This window comes from Chiloscyllium plagiosum, chromosome 14, assembly GCF_004010195.1.
Source record: "Chiloscyllium plagiosum isolate BGI_BamShark_2017 chromosome 14, ASM401019v2, whole genome shotgun sequence".
In the NCBI taxonomy this organism is placed as follows: Eukaryota; Metazoa; Chordata; class Chondrichthyes; order Orectolobiformes; family Hemiscylliidae; genus Chiloscyllium; species Chiloscyllium plagiosum.
The window spans coordinates 16,462,289-16,483,040 of NC_057723.1; the positions used below are offsets into that span (position 1 = coordinate 16,462,289).

Here is a 20,752-nt window from a genome sequence, read left to right on the forward strand (position 1 = left end):
GAAAAGATTTACAAGGATGTTGCCAGGGTTGGAGGATTTGAGCGATAGGGAAAGGCTGAACAGGCTGGGGCTGTTTGCCCTGGATCATCGGAGGCTGAGGGGTGACCTTGTAGACATTTACAAAATTGAGGGGCATGGATAGGGTAAATAGGCAAAGTCTTTTCCCTGGTGTTGGGGAGTCAAGAACTAGAGGGCATAGGTTTAGGGTGAGGGGGAAAGATATAAAAGAGACCTAAGGGGCAACTTTTTCACGTAGAGGGTGGTACGTGTATGGAATGAGCTGCCAGAGGAAGTGGTGGAGGCTGGTACAATTGCAACATTTAAGATGCATTTGGATGGGTATATGAATGGGAAGGGTTTGAAGGGATATGGGCCGGGTGCTGGCAGGTGGGACTAGATTGGGTTGGGATATCTGGTCAGCATAGACTGGTTGGACTGAAGGATCTTTTTCCATCTCTATGACTGATTGGTGAAACAGGCTTGAGAGGCTGGATGATTGATTAGGTCCTGTTCCTATGTTTTTATGTTCTTACAGAACATAGAACAGTTCAGCACAGTACAGGCCCTTTGGCCCTCGATGTTCTGCCGATCTTTTACCTACTCTATTCTCATGATTCAGAAGAACAGTTCCAGAGATGAGGGAGCTCAAGTATATGCATGAATTGGAGAAACCAAAGTTGTTCTTGCTCAAGGAGAAGATCAAGAGAGGTTTTGATAGTGGTGTTCAAAATCAAGAAGGTTCTGGACTGAGAGGAGAGGGAATAGCTGTTCCCAAAAGAAGTAGGATCAAGAAGTAGAGGACACAGATTTCAGGTTGTTGGCAAACAACACGGCGTTGTCATGAGGAGAAAAGTTTTCATGCTGAGAGTGGTTAGGATCTAGAAAGCACTGTCTGAGAGTGTGGTGCTAGTGGGTTGAATCATGGCTTTCTAAAAGGTGTTGGAAAGTTATCTAAAAAGAAGTCATTTGCAGGGCTCTAAGAAACGGAGGGGTAGGATGGAGTGTACTGTTCCTGGAGAGGATCTCAGACATGGTGGGCCGAATGAACTCCTCTGTGCTGTAATTGTTCTATGATTCAATTAAAAACTGAAAGAAATGCTATAAATTAGAAACAAAAATGGAAGTTGCTGGAAAAGCTCAACAGATCTGGCAGCATCCGTGCAGAGAAATCAAAGTTAACATTTCGGGTCTGGTGACCCTTCCTCAAAACAGTTCTGAGAAGGGTCACCAGACCCGAAACATTGACTTTGATCTCTCTTCACAGATACTGCCAGACCTACTGAGCTTTTGCAGCAAGTTCTGTTTTTGTCTCCGAATCTAAAAATTGAGCACGGTTTGTAATGCAGGTGTCAAGAAGCATCACCACTCCAGCTGAAACCAGTTTTCTTTTTACAGATAAAGCATAATCCTTCTGAAGCTGGTGTGGCCAGTTCAGGTATTATTGATGCCAATTCATCGTTTAACACTGAAATTCTACGTACAAAACCCCAAGTACCTGTGTAAGTACCAGTAGTATAACTGTATTGAATACCTGTCATGTCTATAGCAATATCTGTAAAACTATAACCACATCTAGTTTACACCATTCTTGAGCTTGTTAGACTTTGTATTTGCAATACAGATTCAGATATCAGATTCACTACACACCTTTACAATGTCTTTGACTTTTGTGTATTGTTTTTTTCCCCCTGCCTCACCTCAATGAACATATACAAATGAAGGCCATGGTCTAAGCTAAACTTGCATATAAATTGTTCTTCCAGCAGAAAAAGCTTTTATGTTCCATACAAAGGCTGCAATGTGACACGGAGACAGGAATCTCAAGACTGAATCGGCCACAAGATTGCTGCCTCTCCCAAGGTTCTTTTCTCCCAGACATTTGGATGTTGATGATAAGCTAGGTCCTTTTATTAATGAAGACGTCACCCCAAAGGCCCAGAAGCAGGAACTAGACGACCCAAGACTTGGTCTCCAATCAGTATTCGCAGACTGAAGGCTAAACAGTCAGGGATATTGTACTTTTGGCATTTGTCCATGAATGGGAACCACCAAGAGGTCATCCAGCAACCCATCATCTTTTACATCCACTTCCATTGTAGCTTAAGATGCTTCTCTAATAACACAGACACCTGTAGATATGCTGGCCCTGACTTTAAATATCAGAACAGGGTCAAGAGCAAGATGCTGCGAAAAAGTGGATTTTCTCACTATCATGGTGCAGTGGACTTGTGGAGATCTGGTTTCTTGCATGTTAGAGTCACAGAGCCAAAGTGCAGTAAAGGACAGAAGGGTCTTTTGCAAAGCAATCTTGTTGTTCTATCCCCTCATGCTTTCTCTACACGCCCCGTTTTATCTCTTGAATGTATTTTGAATTTCTGTTCACACCTACTATTAAACCTGTTTCCACCCCTCTATCATACATTGCACCTCACAACACCTCGTTATACCAAAAAAGCTTTTCCTCATGTTGCTATGAGTTTTTTTTCCCCCAATCACCTTAAACATGTGTCCATTCCAAGAAAATTATCTAATTATCACTAACTAATGGTCTCCTCCATGGATTATTAATTCATTCTCATCTCCAATCAGTAGATCTGAAGAACAGATTGGGGACATGTTTCCAGTTTATGGGATGTCATCAGATGGCTGGATCAGAGGGATGTCGATGCAAGTAAATAAAGCTGAGAGCCTGCCTTGCAGTTACAATGAATCTAGTAGGAGGTAATTAATAAATCATATAATTGATGTATCCATCAATCATATGTGGTGATGTAGCTCACAAGGTGCTGTATTTGCCTTGTTCCTCTTTAAAATGTGTGGTCATGGAAATTAAAAATAAAATCACATAATGCAAAAGCTGACTACACATGGAAACAAAATTTACAGGGAACTTTTTTTACCTGCTGTCTTTAATGCTAAGAAGAATCTGTGAATATTGGGAGCTTGTGAGAAGTAAAAACAACGAGAAATAAATCCGCACTTAATTAATGGATTAGCAGAACTTCTTTTCAGACAGTCTGCTGATTTTATGGTGACAACTATTTCAAATTGGACTATTGGCAATACCAAAATATTTACAGTCTCTGCTTCTCTAATTGTTCAAAGGCCATTAGAACGTATTCATTGTTCACCGAGGTTGATAAACAAAGGGGTGAAAGATCATCTGGGTAGGTGGGTAAATGGCATAACCAGAGCGGCCAATGACCTGATTGAATGGTGGAGCTGAGTGGCCTACCTTTTCTCTTAATTACCATGTTCTTCACCTAAGGAAGGTCCACACAATATCGCAATTCAAATTAAATTGCATCTGTATGACTGTATTCATGTTCTTCCATCTCTATCTTTCAGTGCACTATCCATGCTGGGGTAAAGACAGGGAATCACAATGGAATTTCCATTTCTTACCAGAGTGGGTGATTCTGCCAAATCCTTCGTGATGTTACTGCTGTAGAGAACAGCTTCAGGGAAATTCCCATTGTACCTATTCCCTCAAATATTGATAAACACCACTATTTGTATATTTATATATCATAAAAAGGCACTTAATTCAATTTACAGTTCGTAACAACTCCTCTCAGTTATGTTAAACAGGTGCTCTCTCCCTTATTCTGAAGTTAAGCCTAAACCATATGCATCACATAACACTGCACTGAAATTTTTAAAATGCTGGTTTAAAAATCAAGGACATTTGAAGGATTTCTGCACTTTTTTAGGAAGTAAGTAATCTGACACTCATTGCAAGTATTGTTTACACAGCTGATGGTTGAAGCAGTAGTGCAAGCCTGGTTTGCAAACCAGACCAAGTCAAGGGGTGTGTACAAATGGAGTTTTGGTTGCCAAGAATTAGCTGACTAGTCTGTGGACCAGTGACCAGTTATTGGTTACAAAGGCCTTCTGCCTGTTTGCAACTCTATTGCTAGCTCCCAGGCAATTCCATAGCATGGGGGTCTGAAGGTTTTGGCGGAAACTCTCAGGCCTCTGGAGAATGAACTGTTTCTGCTCTGCAGTAGAGTACCTAACATCTGAAGATAGCCAGTTTATTTCCCATCAACAGTTGCTGTAAGCTGTAACTTTCCATTAATAAATCAAAGACCTTTTAAGTGGGAACAAGTTATCCTGTGTCTCCTACCAACAACTGGAATTATCTGAAGAAAGAAAATTGAGAGGCAGTGTTCTGATAAGCACAAAGATCATCCCAGCAAATGGGCAGGGACCACTGAACTGCCTTCCCAGTCTTTCACTCTATCTTTAAAACCCTTTCTTTTTGCAATTTGTGGCTGTGTGTATACAGAGAGATTTTATAAGTTGGTTAGAATTTCAACCTGCAGTATTATAAGCCAACAGTTCATAATTGTTTACATATAGCCAGAGTCTATTTGCTTGTAATAAATAATCATTCTTGTTAGGCATAGAAACTGGGTCCATGTTTTCTGTCAACCTAAAAGACAGGTAAATTGTGGAATTTTGTGCAAGTTTAAAAAAAAACTTTAATCTCTGTGATGACTCCAGAAATATTGGATCTCAATTTCCATCTTGCTACCACAGTGCATCATAACACTCACTAAAAGTAGGTTGAGCAGGTAATTTAGATGAAAATTTATTGCAAGGAAAGGTCACAATAGATTGTCTTATTCCATATAGGCAGTATTGTGTCCGATTATGTTAAGGTTTATGATAATAGTGGGGAGCCTGGAAGGGGCCGTCAAAAATCCCAATGGAGTGAGCAAGGCCTGTAGTGACGGGGACCTGCCAAATTTAGTGGCAGGTCCTACTCACTATCACTTCTACAATCTGTTTCTGGCCTTGCAGCCAGCCAAATAGACAGGCTGAGTCAATAGCAGGGAGGGTAAAACAGCAACAAGAGGTTCCAGCTGGGCAACCATGAGAGTTTGCCTCAGCAATCAGAAGCTGGACCAGGTCAGTGGTTAACACTGCTCCCTCACGGCACCAGGGTCCCAGGTTCGATTCCAGCCTTGGGCGAATGTCTGTGGGGAGTTTGCACATTCTCCCTGTGTCTACATGGGTTTCCTCCAGGTGTTCCAGTTTCCTCCCACAGTCCAAACATGTGCAGGTCAGGTGAATTGGCCATGCTAAATTGCCCACAGTGATTAGGTGCATTAGTCAGAAGGAAATGGGTCTGGGTGGATTACTCTTCGGAGGATCGGTGTGGACTAGTTGGGACCGAAGAGCCTGTTTCCACACTGTAGGGAATCTAATCTCGATGAGGCAGAAAGCGAGAGAGAGAGACTAGACTTGTGCTCCTGTTCCTTCTGTGGCCAAATAAAGTTACTAAAAAGATTTGCTTATAACATCCATAGTTTTCATATCCTTTGCAGGTCGGATTTCACAACCTCTTGGAATCAGTCAATTTTAAATCAGGCTTTCAATTGGATTATAGAAAACCAATTTAATTATTTTAATTAAGTGTCCTGCCCACCACCATGAGGTAGATATTGGCCTTGCAGCTGGCTTGTTATAGACATGTCTTTCATATTAAGTACCAAGCCCTTCTCATCAAATGTGGGGAGTATGAATGGTTTCAGTATCAAAATCAATGAGTTTTCAGTGGGACCAATTTAAGAACATGTGATTGTGTTGTAGGAATACTTGCAGACTCCCAGATCAGAGAGGTTTGGATGGTCTGTTGGCATCGGCAAACGCTCAAGAAAGAGGAACTGCAAGTGAGGCCAGTTTAAACTTGCAGGCAAGCCCCAGCGGCAGGCAAGTTGCTGTGACATCACCACCTGTTCCGTCAGGGGCGACAATAGCAAGACATATCCCTGGGTCTAGTTACAGGGGTAAGTTGATTAATTTATTATACAGAGGAGTCTAATACTGAAGGAATGTGTCGAATGCAGCTGCAGCCTCCACCTGCTCTGGCTGAAATTTGATCCAGGGCTGTAGTCTATGCAAATCTCAACCAAACATTTTTGTGGTCATACATTTTTCTCCCATACTTTCTTCTTGGCTTTCTCCCTCATTGTGTCAGAAGAAGAGGAAACGTAGCAGAATACAAAGTATGCAAAAAGTGGATTATTGAGATGTTTTTATTAAGTAGCAACAGATTCAACAATTCCACCTGTTTGGATTGGCTTGCCTTTACAAAGTACAGGTTTTGAAATGGGCCCATGAAATGATAATTGCTGGCTTGGAAATATTATGCAAGTCTGGGGAGGCTAAAGCTATTTGTACAGTTGCACAAGCCAAGTTGCAGCTTTCATGTCACAATAAATAGTTTATAATTAATACCCAGTATCCTGGACTAATCTGTCAACCCAATATCAGTAAAACTGTCTGGTGATTGTCATATGGCTGTTTGTAAGATCTTGCTGTATGAAAACTGTCTCCCACATTTCCTATGTGTCTTCACTTCAAATGAACTTTGTTAACTGTAAAGTGCTTCTTGGCTATCATGAAAAACATTACTGGCATATAAATAGATGTCTTTCTTTTTTACCCAGAATATGGGCGGCACTGTGGCACAGTGGTTAGCACTGCTGCCTCACAGCGCCTGAGACCCGGGTTCATTTCTCGCCTCAGGCGACTGACTGTGTGGAGTTTGCACGTTCTCTCCGTGTCTGCGTGGGTTTCCTCCGGGTGCTCCGGTTTCCTCCCACCTTCCAAAGATGTGCAGGTCAGGTGAATTGGCCATGCTAAATTGCCCGTAGTGTTAGGTAAGGGGTAAATGTAGGGGTATGGGTAGGTTGCGCTTCGGCGGGTCGGCGTGGACTTGTTGGGCCGAAGGGCCTGTTTCCACACTGTAATGTAATCTAATCTACTCTCTTAGGCTCTTCTCTCTTAGAGTACCAGTTTCTGTACTTTGCTGTTTGTCTAAGCATGTAAAGAATGGTCTGACCAGAGAATAGGCTGAATATAAGCCTGGAAAATCATTCCATTCAATTTCCTAGCATTCTTTCAGCTTGCTGTGTTGTCTTGCACATGATCTATGCATGGTAACTAACAAGCCTCCCAATGCTATTTCAATCCCACTCAACGTAGCAACAAATCTGAGCTGGGCATGCACAATCCTCTGCACAGGATTGGAGGTAGGGTACTGACATGGATAGAGAATTTGTTGACAGGAAGCAAACAAAGAGAGATGAGAGGGGGCTAGTTTAAAGGAGTGGTATTGGTGATGAAGCTCATAATGTGAAGAAATTAGGAGCTGGACCCCGGTCAAATGTAGCCACTTTCAAAGATTCAGTTTTCCAATTTAGGGCGACCATTTGATATGGGAACTGTATGAGACTAAGACCTATTCTATCTCAGATGACTGGTACTAACTGAACAAGATCAAGGTGTTCACTTTGTGTTTTGGGCCAATATTTATTCATAAACTACCATCATTAAAGCCAATTATCTGTTTGTTATTTGGTAGGGCATTGCTGTATGAAAATTGGTTGCTTTATTTCCTGTATTACCACATTGACTACACTTCTATGATTCTTCCTTGTAGGATATTCTGAGGCCATGAAAGGTATTATATAAATGCAAGTTCTTCCTTTATTTCCTTCAGTGCAAATAAACTTGTTTGGAATAATAAATTTGATTGCACAGTCATTTGGGCAGAAAATTTAAAGCTAACACAATCAATATGTTTCTTTGCTTTTTTAGTAAATGTACATCGACCTATAGTTGCAGTTCCCCCAGTACAGTCTCAAAGCACAAGTAGCCGATGTGTTCCAGCTGTTGTCATTCAAGCCCAACCTTTTGCATCTCATCAGTTTCTGCACCCAGTCACTATCCATGCTGCCCATTGCAATGGACTTCTTGGAGCAGGCAGATCTAACCTGTCCAACAGGCCCATTGCCAACACTGCTCCTATAATATGTCACAACAGAAAACCATCAGCAATGCAAGATGATGAAGCTTCAAATTGTACAACTGTGGACCAGGGATGTGTACCAATGTCAGATCCTACACCATCGCACTGCAAGGCTGAGGACAGAAGTCGTGTGCACAAGGTGGGTCTTATTCATCTACTCAAAATATAGAGACATGAGAAACAGGGAATTAACTCAGCTATGTTTCAAGGAGGAGATGGGCAACAAAGTGCAAATTTAGAGTAGCCTTTTTAAAGACAAGGAATTGGAATTTAAATCCTGTTTTGAAAGATAATGTAATGAAATAGATGTGATGAAGGAAAAGTTATAGAGTTTTGAGAAGATTTGTAGCTCAGGTTGAGGTTCTAGATGTAGGTTTGCTCGCTGAGATGGAAGGTTCATTTTCAGACATTTCGTCACCATACTAGGTAACATCATCAGTGAGCCTCCGATGAAACATTGGTGTCAGTGACCCGCTTTCTGTTTGTGTTTAGATTTCCTAGGGTTGGTGATGTTATTTCCTGTGGTGACATCATTTCCTGTTCTTTTTCTCAGGGGTCCAAGTTGATGTGTTTTTTAATAGAGTTCTAGTTGGAATGCCATGCTTCTAGGAATTCTCGTGCATGACTCTGTTTGACTTGTCCTAGGATGAATGTGTTGTCCCAGTCGAAGTGGTGTCCTTCCTCAGCTGTATGTAAAGATACTAGTGAGAGTGGATCGTATCTTTTTGTGGCTAGTTGATGTTCATGTATCCTGGTGGCTAGTTTTCTGCCTGATGTTCCAATGTAGTGTTTGTTACAGTTCTTGTCATGTATTTTGTAAATGACATTAGTTTTGCTTGTTGTCTGTATGGGGTCTTTCAAGTTCATTAGCTGCAGTTTTAGTGTGTCGGTGGGTTTGTGGGCCACCATGGTGCCAAGGGGTCTGAGTGGTCTGGCAGTCATTTTTGAGATGTCTTTGATGTGGGGGAGAGTGGTTAGGGTTTCTGGACATGTTTTGTCTGCTTGTTTGGGTTTGTTGCTGAGAAATCAGCAGACTGTATTCATTAGGTACCCGTTCTTTTTGGATACACTGTATAGTGTTTTTCCTCTGTTTTTCGTAGTTCCTCTTTGCTGCAGTGTGTGGTGGCTCGTCGAAATAATGTTCTAATGTAGCTTCATTTGTGGGTGTTAGTATAATTGCTTCTGTAGTTCAGTATTTGGTCTGTATGTTTTCCTGTAAACGCTGATTTGAAGTTCCCGATTGGCTCTAGTGTGATCTCCAGGAATGGCAGTTTGTTATTGTTTTCCTCCTCTTTAGTGAATTCTATGCCAGTAAGGATATTATTGATAGACTTGAAGGTTTCTCTAATTTGTTTTGTTTAGTGATGACAAGGGTTTCATCCACGTAGTGGACCCAAAGTTTGGGTTGGATGCTTGGCAGAGCTGTTTGTTCGAGTCTCTGCATTACTGCCTCTGCTAAGAACCGTGATATCGGAGAACCAATGTTCCATTAGTTTGTCTGTGGGTTTTCTTATTGAAAATGAAGTGGCTGGTAAGGCATAGGTCCGTTAGCTTGACAATGTTGTCCTTGCTGATAATGTTGGTGTCTGTATCTTTGGTGAGATAATCAAAACAGTGAATGTGAGCTTAGGTTATCATGTCCAAATGTAATACAAGTGAAAGAAGAATGGGATATTCACAAAGTCCATGGCTGTACAAGGGGAGAAGGAAATGTATGAACAGCATTTCAAGCTGTAGATAATTACAAGAGGAGGAAGCATTGGACACAGGAGACCTGAATGAGAAATACACAAGGGAGAAGGAAAAAGATGCTGGTGTAATTTGGACATTAAGTGAAAATTCTGTGACAATTCCATGAAGCACTGTCTCACTCTCATTTTTAGTTTTGATAACAACGCACATTATTTAAGGGATCTAATAGGCATCTCATCCCATTGACTCTACTGATACCTTTGAGCCAATTCCTTTAGGTTACACAAGTCTCCAGTTAGTTGATTTGTTTGTGAATTAATCTGTCATTGGTGTTAAAAGGGGTGAAACTGTGCAGCAAAGAAGTAAAATATTTATCAGAAAGCATTTGACAAATTTCAAACCTTGTCTTGAACTTTGTTTTACAAAATGATGCATGACTGTTCCAAAGTCTCTTCCACTCCACTATGTCAAGGACAACCTTTCTTTGACAGCTAAGGGCGAGTGAGGATATTTCACGGTAAACTAACTTTAATGTTCCTTTTTCAGACCCAGCCCAGTCTTGGAACGTTTCCACCTCACTGTGTTGCATCTTCTACAAGGCCTAAGTTCCAGCTCACCTCAGTGTGCAGCCCAACTCCAATCTCATTCAAGCCAGAACAAGTCACTGCACAATCAGTTTTACAGGAAACCAGTAGTCCTCCTGTCCCTGTTATCTCCCACAATAGAGCTGGGTCATGCCCAATAGGGAGTGAAGAGGAGGTCCAGACAACCCACAGAAAAACAGGCTCCTGGGATTCATGTTATCGCTGCATCCCTCCATCACCGCTGCATAGTCCTGTTTCTGAAGGATGTCCGAAGACCTTGCAAAATCGTTCAATGTGCTTCAATAGGTAACAACCCTTCTAGTAATGGCTGCTATTAAAGAAGAGGTGTAACATGAATCATGTTCATTGCACAAATGTTGTAGACATATGGAATTCCCTCCCAAAGAGGCTGTAGATATGCAGGGATTATTGGAGCTTTAACTCCCGGGGTAGATGGATTATTTATTAGGTAAGGCTAGCAAAAGAAATGGGATCAAGATGGGTAAATGGAACTGAGTTCAATTAGATGTTGCTCTAATCAAATACTGGAACAAGTTTGAGAGGCAAAGTGGCAAACTCTTTATCTTTGGTCCCTTCGTGTGATCTTATAATTTATCTGTAAGTGACAGAAAGATGCCGATCTTATCTCAAGGCCATCAGTTATGCCCTTCTCTACCATCCTTTGTAGTAATTAAAAAGCTCCAGTAATGGACAATAAATGTTGACCTCACCAACAACACCCATGTCCTGTGAACAAACAAATCAAAATAGAACCTCCCATGAGCATTTTATATATCATGAAAGCACTTCTAAAGGATTATTTCATGAATGGTTTTTACCAGTCAGGTGCCTCACCCATTGACAATGCCACATTGAGATATCCTGTGCTGAAATCAATGCTATTCAGACTTTTAAAAATCAGTTAGATAAAAAAACTCATGGGCTGTACACACAGACTGTTTAATTTACACTGTCAGAAGTTGAAGCTTCCCACCAGAAACATAGCATCATGGAACTACTTTCCTTATTGTATGGTGTCACAGAGATCACAAAGTGCAGATAAAAGAAAACGTTTGGACTATTTACAAAGTTAAAAGTCACACAGCACCAGGTTATTGTCCAACAGGTTTATTTGGAAGCACTAGCTTTTGGAATGCTTCCACCTGATGAAGGAGCAGCGCTCTGAAGGGTAGTGCTTCCAAATAAACCTGTTGGACTATAACCTGGTGTTGTTTGATTTTTAACTTTGTCCACCCCTGTCCAACACTGACTCCTCCACAACATGGACTATTGACCTCATTCTTATATAAGAAAGCCATCATTCCCCATAACTACTGTGGTATAAGGTAATAGTTCTGAAAGGGTTAATGTTGGAGACTGCAAGTGTCTCTTTAAGTCTCAGCAGTAGTTCATCCTCCATGACTGTAAAATAAATAAGTCTTTAGACTCAGTAATAAACGAGGATTCATGGCAGCACTGTAGCTCAACAGCTATGTATTGCAGAACCAAAAACTAAAACAAGTGTCTCTTGAGCGATTACACAATCGATACTTGACATGAACTTGACAGCAGCTCATGGACAAACACAGATAACAAACCCACCCAATAGTGAGCCAAGGTTTTATATGTACATAATGTATTTGGAGCAAACAGTAAGTGTCCAAAAGTGATTAAAATGAACTATTATGCTAAGACACTAGGAAACTATTTCACTCTTGAATATATTCCCAACTCTCCTTTTATAAAGTATCACTTTCCTTCACCTTCTTCCCTTTTTGTATCTTTGTATTTTTATTTTATTATTGCCAATGTTTTCAATGGCATAATTTGTCTGTGTACTAATTATTCCGAACCAATTACCTGGAGTCTTAAATTCAGCTCAATCTATATAGGGAGCTTGAAATTCAGTTGGTGAAATAAAAAAAGGCGCCAGGGATCAAAATGTTACCCAGTAGTCCAGGTGTAATCTCACCAAAGCTGTATATAATTGCAGCAAGACCTCCTTACTTCTGTACTCAAACCCTTGAAATAAAGGCTAATATGCTGTTTTGCTTACAGAATCTGCATTTTTAAAATTCTTTCATCAGGCATGTTTGTTGCTTATCCATAATTACCTTCTGTGATTTATGTTTGATACTGAATACCAATATTTCCTGTTTGTTTATCCATTAAAATATTTGAAATAAAGGGGCCACATTTACCTTCCTTAATACCTGTTGATCTTGGATGCTAGTTTTTTGTAATTCATGTATGAATATTCCCTAATCCCTCTGTTCTATAGCTTTCTGCAGTCTTCCTCCATTTAAATAATATTCAGAACCTCTATCTTTTCTGCCAAAGCACATAATCTCACATTTCCCCATATTACATTCTATCTGTCAAGTCTTTCCCACTCACTTAACCAGTCTCTATCCCCACATGGACTTTTGTGACATTCTTACCACTTGCCTTCCCACCTGTTTTTTGTCATTTGCAAACTTGGCAGGAGCACATTCACTTTCCTCATTCAAATCAGTGATACATGTTGTAAGTAATTGTAGACCCAGCACTGATCCCTGTGGTACTCCACTAATCACAGTTTCCATCCCTAAAATGCCCCCTAATCCCAACTCTCTGCCTTGTGTTAGTTAGTCAATCCTTGACCAATGCTACTATTGCCAACACAATGGACCCTTACCTTATTCAGTAGCCTAATGCATGGTACCTTATCAAATACCTTCTGAAAATTCAAATATATTACATTCACTGCTTCCCCTTCATCTATCCTGCTTGTTCCCTCAAAGAATTCTTGAATTCACTGGCAAAAATAGTTTGGAAGAGCATATGATGGTTACATTTAAGAGGAGGGCCGACAAGCATCTGGGCTGCAATGCTAAATTTAGATGAAGAATATGGGAAGGGGCTTGTAAGGAATACAAAGGCCAACATGGGTTTTTTTATTGAGCCAATTGGCTCATTTCTATAATGTATATAGTACATAATATATATATACATGTCCTGTCCTCATTATAACAAAGGTAATGTTCATTAACAATACACTCATAAGCACAATGCACTGATTAAACTCACACTCTGTATCTAAACAGGTTAAGGTTGAAACCTGAGAGTGTTTTCTGATACTAAGCATCATTTGCAGATGCACGCAATCAGAAATGCCTCGTCATTACGTAGAATTCCAATGGCTTTCTGCGTAAAGGAACTGCGCGTAGGCAGAAAAAAAATGCAGTGTTGAACAGAGTTCAGCAGGGGGCTGGGGGTGAGTGAGGACAGAACAGGAAGAAGTAAGGCCAGTGGGGAAGGGGTGTGAGGAAAGCGAGGCAGGGTCTGAGGATGTGTGGGAGTGAGGACAATCGGAAGGGAGTGAGGATGGCAAGGAGTGAAGAAAGGAGACTCTACCTATCTCCCCTTCACAACACCCCTTCCTTTCTCTCCCATTCACAGCTATACCATGTTTAAGACCATGTCCATTAACACCATACCCATGTGTTAAACACTGTTTAAACTCACACATATACAATTCAGTGAATAATATGGATGCTTCTTGTGCCCACAGATGCCGGGCAGTCCTTTCGTATCCAGCTCAAGGTGATGCTGAGCTTGGCCTGGAGCAAGGTGACATTGTATTGGTGCACAGGAAACACCAGGATGGCTGGTTCCAGGGAACGCACACAGAAAGTGGGAAGACTGGCCTTTTTCCAGGAAGCTTTGTTGAAAGTTTACAGTGAGACTGAAATCTGAAATTAGATTGAAGATGTGAAATGGCAAATACTTCCCAATAACCGTTGTCCTGTGAACACTGTGTGTAATATTCCATCTGTGGTGATGTTATCAATGTGAGATTTTGCCCATACTACAGTTAAAAAATAGTTAGCATTTCTACCTTTGTAGGCAGCTTGGAAGAGAAACAACCTGATTTTTTTTCCAATTATGCACTGAATATTATCGTAAAGGAACTCTCCCACCCACACTGCCTCTCAAATAGTGCCCTTTCAATCAGAATATGCCAATTCTTAGTGAGTTCAGCTAAATATATTGGAGAGCACATACTAATCCAGTCAGATGGTCTATCTGTATGTAGCAGGACAAAGCCCAGACAGTAAAATAATCCTCTTTATAAGATTCAGTCTGGAAGACATGCATTAAATACTAGTCAGCTAAAAGCAAGTTATAAAGATCTATCCAGATAGACTAAGCTTGTGATGTTGTGTTGGATTGTTATCAAAAAGGGTATGATACAGTTGTGATCACAGGAGACGGGCTGGGAGTGACGTCGATGACAATGTTTTAGAAGAAATGTAGTCTTTGGCTTTGGCTTTACAATGTTTAATTTTGGTCACTTTTCATTTGCACTATTTTTGGTAATGTTCCATCAAAGAAAGGTTACACTAAATATATTAACTTTACCTGACTGATTTGGACTGACCATTTCATTCTGAATGGTTGGGAATCCCATGAGATTATTATCTCCATTGCTTTGGAAGAAGCTCAGAAATGACCATCCAAGGTCATTAAAGTAAAATTAGCACTTGGAAAATGGATCGTAGGCATTTTTGATATTAAAATAAATGATAATTTTAAATTGCATTAATCAGATAGGTTGATAGGGGACAATTACACAGGGTGAAAATATAAAGATTAATCGTATTTAATTTTAATTTTGTAGAAATTTTGCGTGGGATTTCTTTATCTAATTTCCTCTGTCCCCTTTTATAGCTTTTCAATCCCAGCTGGGATGAAAGGTTATATTTCTCACTGCATTCTAATGATACTCAGATGATGGAAGTTATGTCATCCATTGTACTTTCCACTGTTTGTGTCACAGCTATGTTTGATGTTAGGTATGTCTGAAAAATTCTGGGAGCGAATCGGTTATGGGGATGTGGGAGAGTACTACACACTTTCAAACCTGTGCAATTTTTCTCAGATTGAACAAATGCATAAGTGCCAGTTTTGAAACTAAAATGCGATCTCTTGCTGACAGCAAATAGATCCTGGCTGACAAACTGATCTACACCAAGCATGCAATCTGCACGCTGTGGCTTCCCTCCTTTCTCTTTCAGATAGCCACTAGTAATGCAATCAGAGTCTTGTAAATAAACATCAGGTTTGGAGACAAGTGGATGTGGGAATCTCTAGTATTCATTATCAGTCCCCAGGATGGCCTGAGAAGATGGTGTTGGGCTGACTTCTTGAACCTCTGCAATCCTTGTGATGAAAATGCTCCAAAATGGTGTTAAGCAGAGAATTGTTAGATATTGGTCTAGTGACAAAGAACAAACAATATATGTCTGAGCTCAGAATGGTGTTGGCTGGAAGGTAATTGTGTTCCCTCAACATTACTACCATGAAGAACAAGGAAAATAAAGGCTGTAAGGGTGCTGAGATGTTGGCACCTTGGTAAATTGGCAGAGTTCATTCTGTAGATAGTATATGCTGTATCCAAAGTTAGGTAGCAGGGAGGGGTTGGAAATTGTGTCCAGCAACGTAGGCAGTGATCAATGTTGTTGAGGTTAGACTGATTCTGGTGGTGGTGAACATATAGAAAATAGAAGCAGGTCCATCTTTCCAACCCCATACAGTTGTGATACTTTCTAGATCATATATTAAACACTTCCCAACCTGTTGGCTTCAACCCCTTATGAGGCAGAGATGCTTTGGAGAAATTAGACATGTGCTTTGCGGTACCGAGAACGTCTTCCTATTTCTATAGCAACACAGTTTTGCAATGCAAATAAATACCAGGCATACCCCAAGTTTGATTTGAAATTTGGAGGAAAATTTGTGGAATAGAAAGCCAGCGAAAACTGTTCTCGTCTCAAAGAATGGACTTCAGAAAGTAGTTGTATAAAGACCTGGTTTGAAAAAGGATGGAGACTGTGAGAATATGTAAAGCTAAAGATGTGTGAAAGTCTTGTGGAGCACGTTATTTCTACTTCATCAGGACCATGATAAGGAGACCAGTTGGTCAACAATGGTAGATCATTGGTAGGGAGTTTTGTTCTGTTTATGTTGGTGGAAGAGGAAAACTTTATGGAAACCTTTTTTTGAAGATTGAATGGTTGGGTTAAGTGAATGGATTTAAGATAGTAGGATTTAACACCTTTCATCTCTGAGCTTTACAATTTTTTCATACAAGAAAATTGGGTGACTTGTTTATCTGCTGGTGATAAAAGCAAAATAGTGCACCCAAAGTGCTGAGAGAATGAGTTTCATTGCTTTAATTTCTCTTTCTGTGCTTTCTTTTTGTTTGTAGTGTAGAAACAGGCTGTTTGGCCCAACAAGTCCACACTGACCCTCCGAAGAGTAACCCACCCAGATCCATTCCCCTACCCTATTACTTTATATTTACTCCTGACTAATGCATCTAACCAACATATCCCTGAGCAGTATGGATAATTTAGCATGGCTGATTCAGCTAAACTGCACATCTTTCGACTGTGGGAGGAAACCCATGCAAACACAAGGAGAATATGCAAACTCCACACAAACAGTCGTCCGAGGCTGGGATCGAACCCGGGTCCCTAGTGCTGTGAGCTGCAGTGCTAACCACTGAGCCACCATGCCACCCTAGTTACCATGCTGTCCTGTTATGTTATGACAGAATATTCCTGTGAGGATTGGGACTTTAAAATAAGAGAGTGTCACAGAGAGGGAGCTTTTATGGGTTGTGTGTACTTATGTTAATATGTAAAATGATGGATATGCAGTCTGATCACAGCATTAACGGTTATTGAAGACTGAGACTTTTGTGGTTGATGAATAATTACTTTCTTATAACATTTCAGTCTGGTCACTTAAAGGAAGCGGATTGTTCCCATATATTTTTGCCCTGACTAAAGCTTTTAAAAATGTCAGTGTAATGGTGATCTTTTCTTTCACCATAAAAAGTAAGTACAGTGCTTGATACAAAAGAAACTTTGTAACAATTTGAAGTAGAAATTGGGTCTAATCCAAATTGGTACTCTGAATAAAGGAGAGAGCTGCAGAATATAAAAAAATCAGGAATGTTTGACAGAGATACTATGAGGAATGTGTAACCGTTGTGAACAAAATGTAGATGAATGCTTTGGAAATCTGTAATCACTTCCCATTGTTGGAGTTTTGAAGCTGGAGGGTCTGAAACACCCTCCACTATGGATTGTGAAGACCTAACCTCTGTCTAAAATTATATTATCGGCCTCGTTAATATTATTTGAGTGAGCTCTTGGTGCCTCTCACATCATCACAGGTGGCATGTATCGTTTAATAGTGACTGGAAGGCAGATCTAGAGAGTATTGTGGAACTACAAAGACTTTGGCTTTATAACATTATTTTTAATTAGTTTGTTTAAGAATAACAGCCACTGAGAAGAGTCATCCCTGCTCCTCTTCAATTTACCCATTATCTAATTTCACAAGGGGAACCTCAAGTAAATATTAAGCTTTATGTTTATGAATGTAAAAGGCTTCAGTGACTGCATCAGGCACATGAAATGTGTTCCAACCTAATATTTCAACTTCTGCTCATTTCATGTGAGAAATGTTAAAGGGGAAGTTCTTATCGGAGAATTGTCAGTCTTTGGAATTATCTCCCATAGAGAGCAGAGGAGGCAGGGCCATTAATGCCGGGCTGGGTTAGACAAATGTTTGATATACAAGGGAGTCAAAGCTCTTGGAGGACAGGCAATAGTAAAGTCCACATGTGCCTGGCCAAGCTGTTCATCATATTGAGAATACGCTCCTCGTGTGACTCAATACCACAATGCTTACTTCAAATACTTGTAGCAACTGAAAATTGGCCATTAGACCATAACCTCATGGTCCAATATATTCACTTACTCTATCATTACCATCAAATTGGGAGATCAACCCCAGCTCAAAAGCGCAGGAGAACATGTCAGGAGCAGCACCAGCATATCTAAAGATAAGGTGTCAACCTATTGAAGCTACAACACAGGACTACTTGCAAATCAAACAATGAAAGGAGTATGCAATAGAAAGGGCTAAGCGATTCCATGACCAATGTATCAGATCTAAGCTCCACAGTCCTGCCATACGCAGTCCTGAATGGTGGTGAAAATTAAGCAATGAACAGGAGCAGGAGGAGACAGGAGCAGAATTTGCTGGAAAAGCTCAGCAGGTCTGGCAGCATCTATGAAGAGAAATCAGAGTTAACATTTAGGGTCCGGTGACCCTTGCTCAGAACTGAACCTGAAACGTCAATTTTGATTTCTCTTCACAGATGCTGCCACACCTGCTGAGGCTTTTCCATTAACTTCTGTTTTCATTTCTGATTTACAGCATCTGCAGTTTGTTCAGTTTTTCACAGGAGGAGGAGACTTGACAGATATTCCCATTTTCAACAGTGGGGCATCCCAGCACATTAGTACAAGAGTCAAGGCTGAATTATTTGTATCCACCTTTAGCCAGCAGTGTTGAGGATGATCCCCCTGAGCGTCCACCTGAGAGCCTCAGCATTACAGAAACCAGTCTTCAATCAATTTAATTCACTTCACATCCACAGGCATACAAGTGTATGGCCTGAGTGCTGGAAAATGGGATTAGAATTGTTTAAGTTATTGTTTTGGACTGGTACAGATTTGATGGGCCAAAAGGCCTTTTCTGTGCTGTAGTCCTCTATGACCCTGTGGCATTGGCTATGGGCAAAAATTATGGGCCGGCCAACATTCCAGCAATAGTACTGAAGACCTGTGCACAAAATCTGCTGCATTCCCAGTTAAATTGTTTCACTACAGTTACAGTACTGACATCTATCTAGCAATTTGAAAACGTACCCACGGGAAGCCAGTCCATAAAAAGCAGGACAAATTCAACTGCCAATTCTGCCCTTTCTGTCTTGATCTTCAGCAAAATAATAGAAGAGATCATTGACAGTGCTATTAAGTGGCACGAGCAAGGGAATAACTGGTCACTGATATTGAAACGCATAAGAGTGGATAAATCCCCAGGATCAGGTGTACCCTAGAAATCTGTGGGAAGCTAGGGACGTGATTGCTGGGCCACTTGCTGAAATATTTGTATCATTGATAGTCACAGGTGAGGAGCTGGAAGACTGGAGGTTGGCTAATGTGGTGCCACTATTTAAGAAACGTGCTAAGGACAAGCCAGGGAACTATAGACCAGTGAGCCTGACCTCGGTGGTGGGCAAGTTATTGGAGGGAATCCTGGGGGACAGGGTGTACATGTATTTGGAAAGGCAAGGACTGATTAGGGATAGTCAACATGGCTTTGTGCGTGGGAAATCATGTGTCACGAATTTGATTGAGTTTTTTGAAAGAGGATTGATGAGGGCAGAGCGGTAGACGTGATTTATCTTGACTTCAGTAAGGCATTTGACAAGGTTCCCCATGGTTAACAAGGTTAGATCTCATGGAATACAGAGAGAACTAGTCATGTGGTACAGAGCTGCCTCAAAGGTAGAAGGTAGAGGGTGGCGATGGAGAGTTGTTTTTCAGACTGGAGGCACGTGACCAGTGGAGTGCCACAAGGATTGGTGCTGGGTGCACTTCTTTTCATCATTAATATAAATGATTTGGATGTGAGCATAGGAGGTATTGTTAGTAAGATTGCAGATGATGCCAAAATTGGAGGTGTAGTGGATAGCGAAGAAGGCTACCTCAGATTATAATGGGATCTTGATCAGATGGGCCAATGGGCTGAGAAGTGGTAGATGGAGTTTAATTTGTATAAATGCGAAGTGCTGCATTTTGGGAAAGCAAATCTTAGCAGGACTTATACACTTAATGGTAAGGTCCGAGGGAGTGTTGCTGAACAAAGAGACCTTGGAATGCAGGTTCATAGCTCCTTGAAAGTGGAATCTCCGGTAGATAGGATAGTGAAGAAGGTGTTTGGTATGCTTTCCTTTATTGATCAGAGGATTGAGTACAGGAGTTGGAGGTCATGTTGTGGCTGTACAGGACATTGGTTAGGCCACTGTTGGAATATTGCATGCAATTCTGGTCTCCTTCCTATCAGAAGGATGTTGTGAAACTTGAAAGAGTTCAGAAAAGATTTACAAGGATGTTGCTCGGGTTGGAGGATTTGAGTTATAGGGAGTGGTTGAATAGGCTGGCGCTGTTTTCCCTGGAGTGTCGGAGGCTGAGGGGTGACCTTATGGAGGTTTATAAAATCACGAGGGGCATGGATAGCGTAAATAGACAAAGTATTTTCCCTGGATTGAGGAAGGCCAGAACTAGAGGGCATAGGTTTAGGGTGAGAGGGGAAAGATATAAAACGGTCCTAAGGGGCAACGTTTTCACACAGAAGGTGGTACGTGTATGGAATGAGCTGCCAGAGGAAGTGGTGGAGGCTAGTACAATTGCAACATTTAAAAGGCATCTGGATTGGTATACAAATATGAAGGGTTTGGAGGAATATGGGCCGGGTGCTGGCAGGTGGGACTAGATTGGGTTGGGATAGCTGGTCACTGTAGACAAGTTGGACTGAAGGGTCTGTTTCCGTGCTCTGCATCTCTCTGACTCTAGTCTGGGTTTTGCCAGTGCCATCTGTGTCTTGATCATTACAGCCTTGGTCCAAACATGGACAAAAACATTGAACTCTCGAGGTGAGGTGAGAGTGACGCACTGATATCAAGACAGCACTTGACTGTACATTTGCTAGTGCCCCTGGCATGTTCAGTCAGTAGGAATCA

General features: G+C 41.0%; 1 protein-coding gene across 5 annotated transcripts in view; it reads left to right on the forward strand.

Moving 5' to 3' along the window:
- LOC122556519 (E3 ubiquitin-protein ligase SH3RF2-like) overlaps positions 1-16,411 on the forward strand; it is a 67,712-nt gene extending 51,301 nt beyond the window's left edge. For 4 of the 5 annotated variants that reach the window (XM_043703251.1, XM_043703253.1, XM_043703250.1 and 1 more), the window contains 6 exons: positions 1,396-1,499; positions 2,590-2,721; positions 5,602-5,798; positions 7,615-7,964; positions 10,064-10,407; positions 13,655-16,411. In XM_043703251.1, coding sequence (XP_043559186.1) covers positions 1,396-1,499; positions 2,590-2,721; positions 5,602-5,798; positions 7,615-7,964; positions 10,064-10,407; positions 13,655-13,826 — 1,299 coding nt within the window. In that variant the 3' untranslated portion in view covers positions 13,827-16,411. The remainder of the gene's footprint in view (positions 1-1,395; positions 1,500-2,589; positions 2,722-5,601; positions 5,799-7,614; positions 7,965-10,063; positions 10,408-13,654) is intronic. The other variant, XM_043703252.1, reaches the window with a different exon arrangement.
- Positions 16,412-20,752: the final 4,341 nt, after the last annotated feature.